This window comes from Dermacentor albipictus, chromosome 8 (genome assembly GCF_038994185.2).
Source record: "Dermacentor albipictus isolate Rhodes 1998 colony chromosome 8, USDA_Dalb.pri_finalv2, whole genome shotgun sequence".
NCBI lineage: Eukaryota > Metazoa > Arthropoda > Arachnida > Ixodida > Ixodidae > Dermacentor > Dermacentor albipictus.
In genome coordinates, this window is record NC_091828.1 from 93031722 (window position 1) to 93046312 (window position 14591).

At 46.9% G+C, this 14591-nt stretch overlaps 1 protein-coding gene across 1 annotated transcript in view; it reads left to right on the forward strand.

Annotated features, from left to right (window-relative positions):
* Nucleotides 1-521: 521 nt before the first annotated feature.
* LOC139049284 (fatty acid synthase-like) overlaps nucleotides 522-14591 on the forward strand; it is a 62209-nt gene continuing 48139 nt past the window's right edge. The window contains exon 1 of the mRNA XM_070524662.1: nucleotides 522-569. Within this exon, the coding sequence (XP_070380763.1) occupies nucleotides 522-569 (48 nt within the window). The remainder of the gene's footprint in view (nucleotides 570-14591) is intronic.

A 14591-nucleotide genomic window follows, 5' to 3' on the forward strand; every position in this document is an offset into this window, starting at 1 on the left:
TCACAGCGACTTAAGTGACTGCCTCAGGTGACGGACGCACATGTTGAAGTGAACACAAGTGCGGTAGAGCGGTGCTCGGATCATCGGCGACTTGAGGCACTCTCAACTGAAGAACGCCGGTTGCACAGTCGATGAGAGCGCAATTATTGGATAAAAAGTCCAATAGTCCAAGGCGATGGTCGGATATACTTAAACGCACAGTACACAATCCAAGAACAACCAGCACGCTGCCGTCGGCCACACAAAGCACTCGGGCAGCTGCTGGGGCGAAGAACTTCTTTAAACATCTACGTATGCTAGCACTCATCACAGATACGTGGCTTTCAGTGTCGACGAGTGCTTGGACAGGTACGCCGTCTATGTTAACGTCAATTACACTTCGCTTTGTGGGCCCAGACACAGGATTTGCTGCAAGAGTAGGCAATGCAGCACCACCTCCGAGGGTTGCATTTCTTAGTTTTCCGAAGTGTGGCCAAAAGTCACAGGGGACGAAAGGCGACGTGCCTGCGGCGAACGGGAACATGGGCGACGTGTTTGCGGAGAACGAGATTGGTGTCCGCGCGACGATGGTGAGCAACTGTGCCACGTGTTCCTAGCAGAGCTGTCGGCGCTGCTACACTCGGCGGTTGGCGAAACATTGCGGGCATTTCCATTAAAACGGCTGAGCTTGGTCGGCGTGCGAGGTGTTGAGGGCCACGAGTTGCGACATTATCGGGCGACATGACCCATGCGGCGACAGGTGAATTACATCGGCTGGTCGTCCGCAGTTCTCCACTCCGTCGGGTTGCGATAGCGCGAAGAGAAGCGTCGGCGGTGATCGAAAATAGTAGGAGGCGTTCGATGGCTCTGGGGTTGGCGACAGCAATGACACAATGTAGGCCAATGTTTTCAAGTTCCTGGCGAACGATGGCTTGTACGAGGGGACCCGAAAAAGTGGTAGCAGCAGAGCTACGCCAACAGAAAGCTGCGGGGGCTATATAGTCGTGTTCACATCGAACGATTCGCACCACGTCCTCTGACGGCAACGCATGCTGCTGTGCGGACTGATGTTCACAGGTCGATGTTGTGGCAGTATTAGGAATTCTGGCGAATGGTTGCAGGACGCATCAGCTTTTCGCCCGCTCAAATGGTCGGCATTTTTTGATGATAGCATCAACTGTAGAGCAGCTTTTGCACATGAGCAGATTAAAGGCATCGTCAGCAATTCCCTTCAGCACATGCCCTACCTTCTTTCCCAGCTTCTGTCATGTCGTGATCGGTTTTACTAGAAAGCGCCAGCACGTCCTGTATGTAAGAAACACAGGACTTTGTTGGGGATCGGGCACGAGAGGCCTGTTCCTGCCTTTGCGGCAATTTTACCGCCGGCCGACTTGCCAAACAACTCTGTTAACTTTGCATTGGTTCCAAAGGTCAGCTCCTCTTCATGGTTTGCCATGAAGAGGAGCTTTGCCATGCACCTTTGCACCTTTGCACCTTTGCCATGCATCTCAGGTAGAACAACAGGTTAGCTAGCAAAAGCGTAGGGCCCCATCTGTTGATTCCACTCACGCGTTCGTACATAGCCACCCACTCTTCAACGTCGGTGCCATCAGTCCCACGGAAAGTCCCGGGATCCTTGGGTTGCACAACCACAACTGAAGCGGACGGCGACGTAACTGGCGAGGGTGACGTTGGAGGTGGCAACGACGTTGATCCCGCGTGCTCACCGTCATTCAAGGTGAGGACGGTCATGCGACGTCCACTTCGGAGCTCCGTTTGCAGCCGTGGCACGCAGCGCCTCCACCAATATGTTACGGGGATTTTGGGAGTACAGACAGACTGTATTTATAATGTATATACAAGCACAGTCAATGGTGTCAAGATGGCTGACTAGCAACCACGCAGCAGCCAGCGTCTCGCGATCTTCTTCCTCTCTCTTCTTTTATCCTTCCGTAACATTATTTTAAAAGTGTTGGTTAAAATAAAAAAATATTTGAAACCTCTTTTTGGGAATGTCCTTGTCTGCACACACACGCGTGACTCCTTACTTCAGTGGCGTGATCGCGCTTTCCCACTAGGCCGGCGCATCAGTCACATAAACGGGAAGCATTTCTACTAGCAAGTGTAATTAGAGAGTAGTGTCAGAAGTAGTTTTACCAGACCAACCTTAAACAGCTCGCTGTGCGCGCGTTCGCATGCTTGCTGCACCGACGTGCCGCAGGAAACATACGGGGCAGAGGAGCTCTCAAAAACCAAGTTCAACTCACTTCACGGCTTAGAAGAGGCAAGAAATGCGCTCGCTAAGTCGCTTTCTTTTACTACCTCTAAAACCGTGCTCTCAGAGTGCACTACGAACGTAATTTCAATTTTAATATTAGAATTATCCGGATCGTAGTGATCATCATAAAGTGTTGTAAAAGAATGTGGTAGTTTCTCCCGAAAGGCCAAGCATCCAGTGCAATAGGAAATTAGTTGACAGCTATATGAAGTAAGGATAGTACTTCTATCGGCCGAATAACTATGCAACATTCGCTTGACGAATTAATTAACAAGTACAGTGTCTCGCGCGCACAGGTAAACATGAACACATCCCACTTGATGAGCGCGGAAACTCGCTGTCGCAACGCTACACTAAGGAAGCACGTGAGAAGCAGCGAGCGAATTGGCCTTCGTGCTGCGTCTCGCTTCAGTGCGAACGAAGCGTTGAAGGCACTGCGCACACGAAGCTACCAGCACTCGGCCCACTGCCTCAGCGCATAGAAGATCGTTTTCAAGACAGCGCGCCCGCGCGGCCACGCCGTACACAGCTGCCGCCCTCGCGTCCTCACCCCGCTGCCGCGGGCGCGCGACGGAAGACGGCGACCTTCATCCCCGCTTGCCTCCCTCGTGCGCGCGAGACTAGCCGCGATCGTTCTGTGACCGTCGCAAGTTTCACTCGCGCACACAGCATACGGCGCACAGGGACGATGTTACCGTGTTTGGACTTCATACGGAACATCACGGCGCCGACGACGGCAGCAATGTGCCCTGAGTGTCCATACGATTGCTATCGCAATAAAATATTCTAAAATTTTCAGCTTCGCGCATGCTCTTCTACAACGGCATTCCGCAAAGCTTCGTTATACCTTCCGAGTAGTGGAGTTAGACGACGTAGAGAGCTGCGTTTATCACGCATCTTCCCACCGCTTATCGCATACACACGCATAGCTTCCCATCATGAAATGTGCTAGGTGCGATTCTCGGCAAACAAGCGCAAACACAATTCTTCTTTTCAAGAAGAATTGTGTTTTAGCAATGGAAAACCTCATTAACAAAAAAAATAACCATCGCAATATTTGAAGAGGCAAGACTCAATGAAAGCACCTTTTTAAAAGCATACCTCCAGAATGAACATAAATACAACACAAGGCCATTAACTTACTACAACGGCAAGATCCGTACAAATTACGGCATCCAAAAGCTGGCATTCATGGTTCCCGATTTTCTGAATCATCGCCTTGGCTTACTGCTATAATAAATTAATCACCGTTCCTAAGCACTCTCAAAAGAAAGTGAACATGCATTATCGGTCGCTTCAGGTATGACTGTTCATTGTTTTGTACACAAATCACATTCCGTATTTCTGTTACGTATTTCATGTGCTTTGTACATGTATACGCTTTGAGTACCATGCTTGCCCTGTGTGCTTGAGTGTTTTGTGCACTGGGAACGGGTCGGGGAAGGGGACTGATACTTAGCCATTCGTGCCTTTTTGTCAGCCTCTTTGACAGAGATTCTTTGTTTTTTTCCCATCGAAATAAACATTCATTCATTCATTACACGCTGTAGCACGCGCGAGCGCGGTGGACGGACGGCTCGCTATTCTAATGAGAGAGGCATGTAGACGTAGCTCTAGGTGGTAAATATGCTAGAGATCAAATGTTAGAGCGCAATTTACGGGATGTGCAGAATAATTAGCCTTCGAAACGGCGACATCATCAAAAAAATATTGCGCAGAAGCCCTTACAATTTTCAGGCAGCTGTTAATATTACAACTAGGGAAGCAGCTAGGCAAGGTCCAGCGGAGGCGTTGCCGGTAGCATCTCTGCTTTCCACGTTGCCATCCCACGTTCGACTCCGCGTCGCACTTTACTATCTTTAGCGGCAGCTATTTAGACGTGGCTGAAATCTTTTCTCCACCTAATTCGATCTGACGATTGCAAATCACAGCAAGCAGTGCATCCTTACTGCCTTTAGGCGGCAACCTCATACTGTACCGCGAGGTCATGCGTTTAAGTTGCGTTTATTGCGCTGATTTTACATGTCCACTCAGCAGATTTAAAAGCGTTACGCTTATTCAGTTGGTTCTCGTTTGCTATGTAAAGCTGGCAAAAAATAAAGTGTGAACAAGTAATTCCAACGCGTCCCCTGACTGTCCGATGCACGTGGCTGTTCAGTCGGAGTGAAGACGCACTGCTTGCTATCATCTTGCCCGGTCTGTTCTAAATGCTATCACACGAGCAACTTCCAATCATTGCTATACTTGTAATGTTGCGCACCGGCTGAATTATTATTTTTTTATTCGTTTCGGCGTTTCTCAACGTCGCTTCGTGTTCACTTTACGCACGTTTTTAATTTAACCTTCCACATATATGGTATTGAGAGCCTGCCACCACTTCCGAACGTCCTCAAAAAAAGCGAGCCCTCACTTGCACTGCTGTGGTTACCATAGATACGAGGTAATGCGCCTACGTTCTCCCTCACCTTTGCGCAATATCCCCAGTTATACACCACTGCCTACTTAGAGTAGAGGAAACAGCATCAATGTATAAATGTGTACGCACACGGCCGAAAATCCTTTTACACGTGCGCATAACCACAACGCTTCATACGACGCCCTAGCTCAGGCTATCTATTTCTAATTCTTTTGTTATGCGGTGTGGTTACACCTGCCCCCCAAAGAAGTGTCAATATGGAACGGCTTGTAAGCGGCAAAGGAAAAGGTGCTACAACAGCCACTCGCGCCTCTTAGGCGAAATAAATCTGAGATGACGTATAGAGCAGTCAGCAGAGCTAACTGTTCGGAAAATAGCTGTGCTTCTGTGAATCCGTTAGTGGTTAACGTTTATGTTCATTTGTCTATCGCAGTTCCCGCGTCGACGTCTCCTTAATTGCGAAACGCTACAACACGGGCGCAATTCCACCAGTCAAGTGTACGAGTAGTTAGGCGTAACTGCACCGTTGGAATATATGCGATAAGAAGTTGTCATAGTATCTTGTTTTTGGGCACCGAACGAAATGCGTTTTTTTCTTCTTGCTCTGAAAGAGCGTGCGTCAACCCTGTGGAACAGGATGTGGCAGCTGTTGTTGCAGCAGCCATGAGCTCGCCGATCTGAACGGGCGGCGCGGACTCAGGCACGCTTCACCGCAGCGCACACAGGATATGGGTGCCGACAAGAGGGAAGCGTGTGTCTAGCGGTTCAGCGTACACATGCGTCCGAGGTATTCGAGCGCGAGACACGACAAAGCAAGCGAGATACGGCGCATGTAGCTCCCATAAAATTGCAAACAATCAATTTCAGCGGATGCGTCGGATGCTGCTTCGACCACAGCTTTGCTTCAAACGTAGCGTCCAAGCTTGCACGGCTGAACACGTGGCATCCGCTGCAATGTTAACACTACACTGACTAAAGCTGGAACCGCATGGCGCGTTTTTCGCGAGCGAAAAACGGGACTCGCGGCAAACGCCCGCGTTGCCGCCGACGCGCGACCACCCGCACGAAAGAAGGGAGCGGCAATTTTGCGTCGCGTTTTCTGGTTTGCCAGACAACCAGGAATAACTCCCAACGACATGCATTGTCTCTCTTACCGCATATATAACATGCGCCTAAACACACAGAACACTACAATAAAAACAATGTTAGTGTAATTACACAGCGATATTTTGTCCGAAGTGTACTTATGAAGCTTAATTTCAAGCGGCAAGATTATGGGCGAAACTGCGACTACGTACATTCCGCATGCTGAGAGTCCGCAGCTTGTTTACAAATTCACATAGAAAGTAGAGTGTCGGCCGCTTACTACCGAGCAGAAGAGGCGATTGCTGCTATCAAGGGGGATTCTGAGGCCATCTGCTATATCGTCTACGCTGAGGGTATCTGCTGTAGCTCGCCAAGCCTGGTCACGTTTGATGTTGTTCTTGTAATTGCGGTCGCGTACGTCCCACAGGAGGCGACGCTTCTCCACTTCAGTTATTACGACCTCGTTTGAAGGTTGCTTTGTCCATTTTAGCTGAACACGATGCGCGAACGAAATCACGGTAGCACGTGGTTTCTTTGATGCACGTGCCACTTCTGCCGAGAAAAAAAAAGAATTACGCCAGAGATGTTCCGTCGAGATGCGCAGACAGCAGGGCGATCTGCCGGCAAAACCAAAAACCAAAATGCCACTTGACCAAATGCCACGTGACTTACCTGAACTCTGATTGGCGGACGCGCTGCGACGCATTTTTTTTTTCTACTCCGAGCAGCAGCACGCGGCGGCGCGATTTCGTGACTGATCCTGCTGGGCACGCGTCAAAATGACGCCCGCTTCCCACCACCCGCACCTCAATCACAACTTAAATCGCGCCATGCGGTCCCCGCCCAAAAGGCATCTGCCGCAAAAAGTTTAATGCCGGCTTGTGAGTTCAATTTAAATTTAATTGCCGAGTGGAGCAGCCTGACAAACGCACAATATAATTAATATGACACCTTCCTCGTTTCAACAAGAGATTTTCTCGTCTGAGCATACGTGCTGACACAAGTTTCAGCGACAGCTTCATATTTGAGGCAGGACCTTACTGAATATTACTAAACGACCCGCCGTGGTTGCTCAGTGGCTATGGGGCTGGGCTGCTGAGCACGAGTTCGCGGGATCGAATCCCGTCCACGGCGACCGCATTTCGATGGGGGCGAAATGCGAGAACACCCGTGTACTTAGATTTAGGTGCACGTCAAAGAACCCCAGGTGGTCCAAATTTCCGGAGTCCTCCACTACGGCGTGCCTCATAATCAGAAAGTGGTTTTGGCACGTAAAGCCCCATAATTTAATTTTTTTAATATTACTAAACGGATGCATACAAACAAAGACAACGAGACAGGGTGTTCTCTTATCTTGTGTGTGTACGTTTGTTTGGCGTCTTTATATTTTATAATGAAGAGCTACCAACAAGCCCAACAAGAAGTGCTTTTAAGTCTGAGGCATGACAGTGGAAGTCATCTCTAGAGCCTGTTCTTATCCTTGCTTTGGAGGTAATAAAAAAGCTGGTTACGCTTAAAAATTCACAGACGATTACGATAAACCATAATATGAAATTTGAGCGGAACCCCGTATGTGTTCTCGCTTCGCTGGTCAGTGTTTTGTGTTATGAGTATATAGGTACCTGGTTCATATTCGTATGGGAACGCTATGAGTAGCGTGATTTGTCTTCATACAGACGACGCGCACTACTCTTGCGCCGTACAGTAGCCATCGTCGCCGCACAGCCCGTCTTGCGCGGCACCACGTGTGTCTTCTGATGCCTTCGTTCCACCAACGACGAGAGCGGCTCTTCATCGCGGCGAATTCGTGGCACCAGCGCCAGCAGGTGACAACACCCAAGGGAGCGTCACATCGAGCTTTACTCGTAGCCGCTCGCCGTCACCTCTTGCAGGAGCAATGATCCCCGTCACACACGCTGGCGCATTGGAGTGACCTCAGCCGCTGATGACGACCTCCGGAAGCGGAGTGATGGTTTCGCGATCAAGGAACATACGGGTTTCTAGCGGTTGAAGTTGATGTTTATTTGCATCATCAAAATGCGGGAATGCTCGGGCAAAAAGTGAAAATCGATTCACTTGAGAAGCGCCCGAGCCCCCAATATACAAGGCATACAAAAAGGGTTACAATATACGTTAACAAGGCATTTTAAATGTTTATCATTGCAGGTCAACCTCTAGTGCTATACAATGTAATACAATACAAACAGTTTGACAGTAACTATATATAGATAAATATACTAACAGCAGTGGAAAAAGAGTACTGACAACATGAAATGAAAAACTCTCTTATGTTACGTATGCTGCACATTTCCGCATGAACGATCTGGAAAATCAGTCTGTTCAACAGAACTGCAAGTGCATGACGTAACATTGGCCACCCATGCTCAGTACCACAATATGGCAAGTGCCAATATTCTTTACTGCGAAATGGATATACAATGGCGTTCGTTTTCAGCGATGATATGCTAACAAATGCATGCTCGCAGTTATATACAGATTTTTTGCATCTTATGCGTAGAAAATACTCAAAGTTTGGGCACGGGAATTATTTCTAACTGACGAAACATTTCAGCAGTTTGTGCATTGTAATCAGCCCTAGTGATATTAAGCAAGGCCTTCTTTTGTAGCACATGCAGTTTGCTAGTGTTACACGATGCGGTATTTCCCCAGACGAGGAAACAATAGTTAAGATGGGATAAGAAGAGTGTATTATAAATTAACAATTTCGCCGAGAATCACAAGATCAGGTGCAACGAAGTAGATGTGGACGTTCACATTTCTTCTCATTCACGAGTTCTCTTGAAATAAAGAAATTTCAGTGAATGGCAAACAACTCTTCTTTCTGTTTAGTTATTTTTTAATTCTTTTTGTTTTGAACTACAAATCGGGCAACCCGTTGGCGATGGTTGACTTCATGAGTCTGCCGAGCTTCCCTCCCCTAACAATTTCAACTCGCTCAACGATATCACAACTCGCATCGCCTTCGGTCGTCGCATTCGTTTCTCGTGCCAAGTATGAAGATGGGAAAGATAAGACATAGAACCTTGAGCAGGCTTGCAATATGCAGGAAACTAGGGACACGATCGGAGGTCATGGTTCGAAGTGCACGTTCAGTTTTCGCTCGGTATCGCCTAACGCGATTGGCCTAGGCCACGCTGAGTCGTCAGGCCCGTCGGCGGCCGATGACTAGCAGGATTAACGGAGGAATAAACACGGTGCCCTTTCACTCTGTAAAGAAGGATGACCAACGAAGCTGTGTAAGTGGGCCCCTTAATGGCGAACTGCACTTCCGCCGCAGGCCAGCCCGGCATTGCATTTTCTTCGGGATCGGCGCACGTATGGCGAGTGCTTAAGGCTTGCTTCACCACCGCCGCGGGTAGGGGCAATGTTGTACTGTCTTCCGGATAGGCCCACGTATGGGGAATGATTAAAGTTTTCTTCCTCCGCCGGGTTCTTCTTTCTCTGTGTTTTCGTTCGTTATCGGCTTTTCCTAAGTCGCTGCACTGTTCTCTGCGTCGATATTCCAGAACTAAAGATGCTGGATGTCAATAATTTGAACTGAGTTTATTTACGGACAGTCATTAGCGGGGTTTACATTGAGTATATAGTAAACTAGGAAAGAAGGTTCAGATTAACGAGTGCGGCTGAGCAAAGGCCTCGGAGGCCTTTGCTCGTTCATGTTTTAAGGCACATTTTGTAATTTACTAATTGTAGTCGGCAGGTTCACTACGCGTATGCATTTAAAACAAATGTGCAGGTTATATGCGTTACCGGAGTCTGCGGATAAATGCATTGGCTTTCTAGCTATTTTTCAGTTTCGATGTTTCAAAATGGCCTCGCGACAAAAAGGTAGTTAGAACTGCAGTGGACATTTACAGCAAGTTTGCCGCCAGAATATCTGCAACTATTGTCATGCTCATAACTCGTTCTAAGTGGATATTCATTGAAATCTCGTCGATTACAATATGTAAACTGCAATGTGTGCCATAATGCAATCAGGCAAAACTGTGACCAACAGTGACCGCGGTCACTTGTCCAGAGCGTTGGGGGAGGGGCATCTGTGGCATTGCTGGTTCTAGACATGAGCGAGTAGCGTAGTAGCGTAGTAGAGTAGTACTAGCGTAGTAGCGTAGTAGTAGAGTTGTAGTGACATGAGCTTAAGAGATGAGGAAGAGCAGTTAGAAGCTATAGTAGGTGACATGAAAGGACGTACGAATAAAACACCTGCGCTCTTAGGTGTGCTTGGTGGTTCCTCAAGATGGCAACCGCGTGCAGATGATAATTATGATTCCCATGCTATGACACGTACAGTGGGTGATTAGCCGAGAATCACGACCGCATGTTGATTGTGATGATACTTTGCATACGATTTGTAGGTCAGAAATATCTGCTATATAAGCTGGAGCATCCTGTAGCACATGCTCGTTTGGCTAAAACTGGGATATTCACAATGTAAGAAAACTGTCGAACCACTGAACATAACATTGTATTGGCGCGATAGTGTTAAGGGCTCCGTGTCGCAGAAAACCCTATGTCGGTATCGGCGTCAGCGGATTTGTTCGTAAGCGAAAATTTCCGTATGCATTTAGCTATATCTCAATTCAATGCCTTGATATATGACATGCGCTATATGCGGGTTATATTTCCACACCATTCTGTAACTAATGTGGCTCATGCCTTGTCTTACATTCTGAACAAAGTTATTCCTAGGAAATTTGTTACCAGCAAACCTGTCACGACGTGACGCATCATTGCTTTGTCGACTGTGGGTAGAAGCAGCATTCACTAACTCCTACATCTATCATATTGGAATTGTGGACTCGCAGATATGCGCTAAGTGCAAGTGTGAAGACACCATCAGTCATATTCTGTGCCGCTGTTCTCGCTTTGATAACCAACGCCAGACTCTCCAATGTGCCTTGAGTGGGCTGGACGATAGGCCATCGGCAGTAGCAAAAATCTAGAGAACGCGGCGTTCATTCCCAGTTCATTAGCCCAGAAAGCAATTCGAGCGCATCTTCACTAACTGAAGGCAAGAGAATTAAGCACCCGATTGTAGACATCCTGCACCTAAGTTAGTGCATGTGTAAGTGCGATATAGGCTCACGTTTCCTTTCTCTCTCTTTCACTCTCCCCTCCCCACGTGTAGGGTAGCAAACTGGACTCAATCTGGTTAACCTCCCTGCCTTTCCTTCCTCCCTTCTCTCTCTCTCTCTCTCTCCCTAGGAATTTATGAACCTCGCCTTCGTGCATAGCATTCGCCGTCAGAGTTGTCTGGGGAAAATGTCGGTTGCATATGCTGCAGTTGCTGAGAAGCTTGAGAAGCAGCCAGGGATTTCTGAAGGCGATGGCGTTCCACTCTTAAAGGCGAAGCTTAAGCGTCCTACAAGCTTGTTGATTTGTTTTTTCATCAACGAGATCTACGTGTGCCTTATATTTTCACATTCAAGGATGAGAAAAGGTCTTGCATTTTCCTGGTCGCTCTGTTCTTCTGCTACCTCGTCTTCAATTGCCAGCTTTACGATCAGCACCATTTTACCAAACACACACAAACACAGACACCTGCTTAGCTGCAGATAAAACCAGATAATGAGTGTCCCCAAGAAGAAATAGGAAAAGAAAAACATGATCTGATTATGAGGCACCCCGTAGTGGGGGACTCAGAATCAAATTTGGCTACCTGGGGCCCTCTAACGTGCACCGAAATCTAAGTACACGAGTGTTTTTCGCAGTTTGCCCCCATCGAAATGTGACCGCCGCGGCCGGGATTCAACCCCGCAACTTCGTGCTCAGATGCGCGACACCAATGTCACTAAGCAATCATGGCGTGTAGGGAAGGAAAAGAAAAACGAACACTACCACAATCACACACGCGTGCACACCTAAATGTATTTAAAACCCCAGGAGGAACGAAAGATGACTAAAAGAATTGTGTCACACTGTCACACGAGAAGTCGTGCGAAAGCATTTGCGCAATTGCATGAAATATGGTTTTCAGGCTCACGACCTGCGTGCTTTCGTTTCCAGGCTGTCAAAGGTGAACACAAGACACCGTCCGGAAAGACCTCATACGTAACGCGGGGAGGCGTCTTAGAACCTTACAAGGTTCGAAATAGCGGCTGAGAAGTTTCTCACGTATCAACGGGCGTCGGGTTGAGGTCCGCGCTCAGACTCGGTCGCCGGATTGATTAGTGACATATCGGTGGCTTATCTTGTGACTTCCCTCACGTGTGTCTTTTTGCTGACGGATGTGTACGCGGGCCACCTCAATGGCCTGTTCAGCGTGCTGAGCACATTGTGTGCCAAACGCAGCACTTTTGCCAGCTAGAAATAGAAAAGCAGCCAGTCCACACCAAACGAAGCTATGAAAGCCAGGATAAGATTTACCGAAATCTGCAAAAAGCCCGTTAAAGCAGGCAAATAAAATCACTTTCAAAACACTTTTTAATACGCATGTATACATAGATTACATAAAACGCATTGCTTTACGTAAAGCACAGTGAAAAGTAAATTGAACTGGTTGCAAAAGTGTGGTTTCTTTTCATCCATGATGGCACAAAAAATGGAAAATATTTACATTATTCACCGCTTTTTCGTGGGACCTTGAAGCGTGGAAACGTGTTGCTAAACGAAACTAAAGAAAAGAAAGAAAAGGAAAACCACCCTCCACCGAGTAAAATCCCTGCCCGGAAAACAGGCCCAACTAGCAGCTAGCGATTATCGGAAGCAGTCCACTGAGGCAGGCAGCGCATGTTTCTTATGTATTGCTTCAGTGCACTGCTTCTGAGCGGTGACATTGAGTTGATTCGAGGCCTCCGTAAACCTTGTAAAGATAACTCCCCAGAGGTTCACTCGTTCCAGGGGTGATTCTGCCCCAGACTTGACACACTCTGCGTCATCGGACGGCAAATCTGATCTCATGGCTTCTGTCGTTGTAAGCCCTAGCATAGCTAATATGCTTGCACAGCTACTTGAAGGACAAAAGAGAATGGCAGAAGATATCAGGTACTTAAGGCAGTTCCAACCTACAGTTGACTCTCGCTTTGATGCACTAAGAGACGAGTATCCGATCCTGAGTCCCTGTCTTCCCTTCTAAAGCCAGTACTACCGGTAATGAGACTCTGTGAGTTGAAATCCGTTCATTGATAGATAGAGTAAAGAAAATCGTGTATTCGAACGATGATCTCGACAACCGCTCACGCAGAAACAATCTTATTTTACATTGAGTTTATCATCCTACAGAAGAAATTAACTAAGCATTGTTTACTCAGGTCTTCAAATTAATTACAGGACAACTAATAATTGAGTGCCCTAAAATGGAGCGATATCATAGGATATGCGAAAGAAATGGCAGTCGACCGCGTCCCATCGTCCATAAGTTTCTAAATCACCGCAGGATATTGGTTGTGCTTAAATATACATTGAACCTAAGCGCACTGTTATTCATATAACTGAAGATTTCTCAGCTTGCGTAGAATGCAGGAACCTACCGCTTCTTACAAGAATAATGGTCACATAATCCGTTCGGGCTATGATCTTGCATTTGCTCACAATGTGAAATACATGTGGGATAACAGTGCCAAAACCTTGACCAATACTTCTACTACTTCTTCAATGGATCACCCAACTGCTCAACGAGCTGGGCCCACTGACTACGCCAAGATTCTTGTGATAACGTTTTGCTTTGGAATACTAATGCCACAAGTTTAACAAATATATTTTATGATTTCGTATCCTTAACAGCAATTCACTCCCCTCATATAGTCGGAGTCAGTGAAATACGGGTACATCCGTGACTCAGAAATATCACCACCCGGTTTTACTGTAGTTCGCTATGGCCGAAATGTGAGAAGAAGCGGTGGTCTGGCACTGTTCCTTTGGCCTGACCTCAACTTTTCTGTGCTTGTATGGCCTAGTGAGCTTGAGGCAGTTTGGTGTAAAATTAATCTTCATAAGAAATCATTTTCATTGGCTTTGTCTATCGCCCTCCAGGATCACTCCCTACAGATCTTCATACATTAAGCAATTGCATGAACGAACATAACGCTTCTTCTGCTAATGTTATATTATTCGGCGACTTCAATGCTCCTGGTATAGACTGGTCAAGTCTATCTGTATCGGTCACGATATCGTATTGTGCAAAGAGTTGATCGACCTTTTACTTTCATTTGGTATAAAGCAGTTTCTTGATTGCAGCAACATAGGCGCAGATGTTTTGGACATTGTGTTCGTAAGCGCGTGCTTTGCTGATGACGGGTATGAATGCGAAGTTGTAGACGCTTTGTCGGGTCACAAAGCTGTACTAGTGCACCTTTGCTTTAGCGTCCCTGGATCTAGGTGCATTTATACTATTTTTCGCGCTTTCAATCGTGCTGATGACGACTCAATTACTTTTGTCTTATGTAATTATTTCGAACATTTCCAACAGCTTCGCTCATCCTACGATGTTAATATATTAGTTTCCTCCTTTCAACATATTGACCTTAGGTGCATCCAAAGGTTTGTTCTTTTGAAAACTAAGAAACGAAGCCCAAAGGTCCCTAGGATGACTAGGGAATTACTGCACATGTCTCGTCATATTTCCAGATTCAGATGCCTCAAACGGGTGGGTGACATCTATGCTACAACATAGTTTCATATTAGTAAGGATGAATGTCACGTTAAGTAAAAGGAAGCCAGTGATTTTCATTATAATGTTAACTAATTTGTCGTCCAGTAATCCTGGAAAATTCTGGAGGACAATTTTTCCTAACGTAATCTCTAGGGATGCTTTAATCGTTAAAATTGCACCCTCTAGTGATCCTAAGCTAATTTACACAGCATTTAACGCGC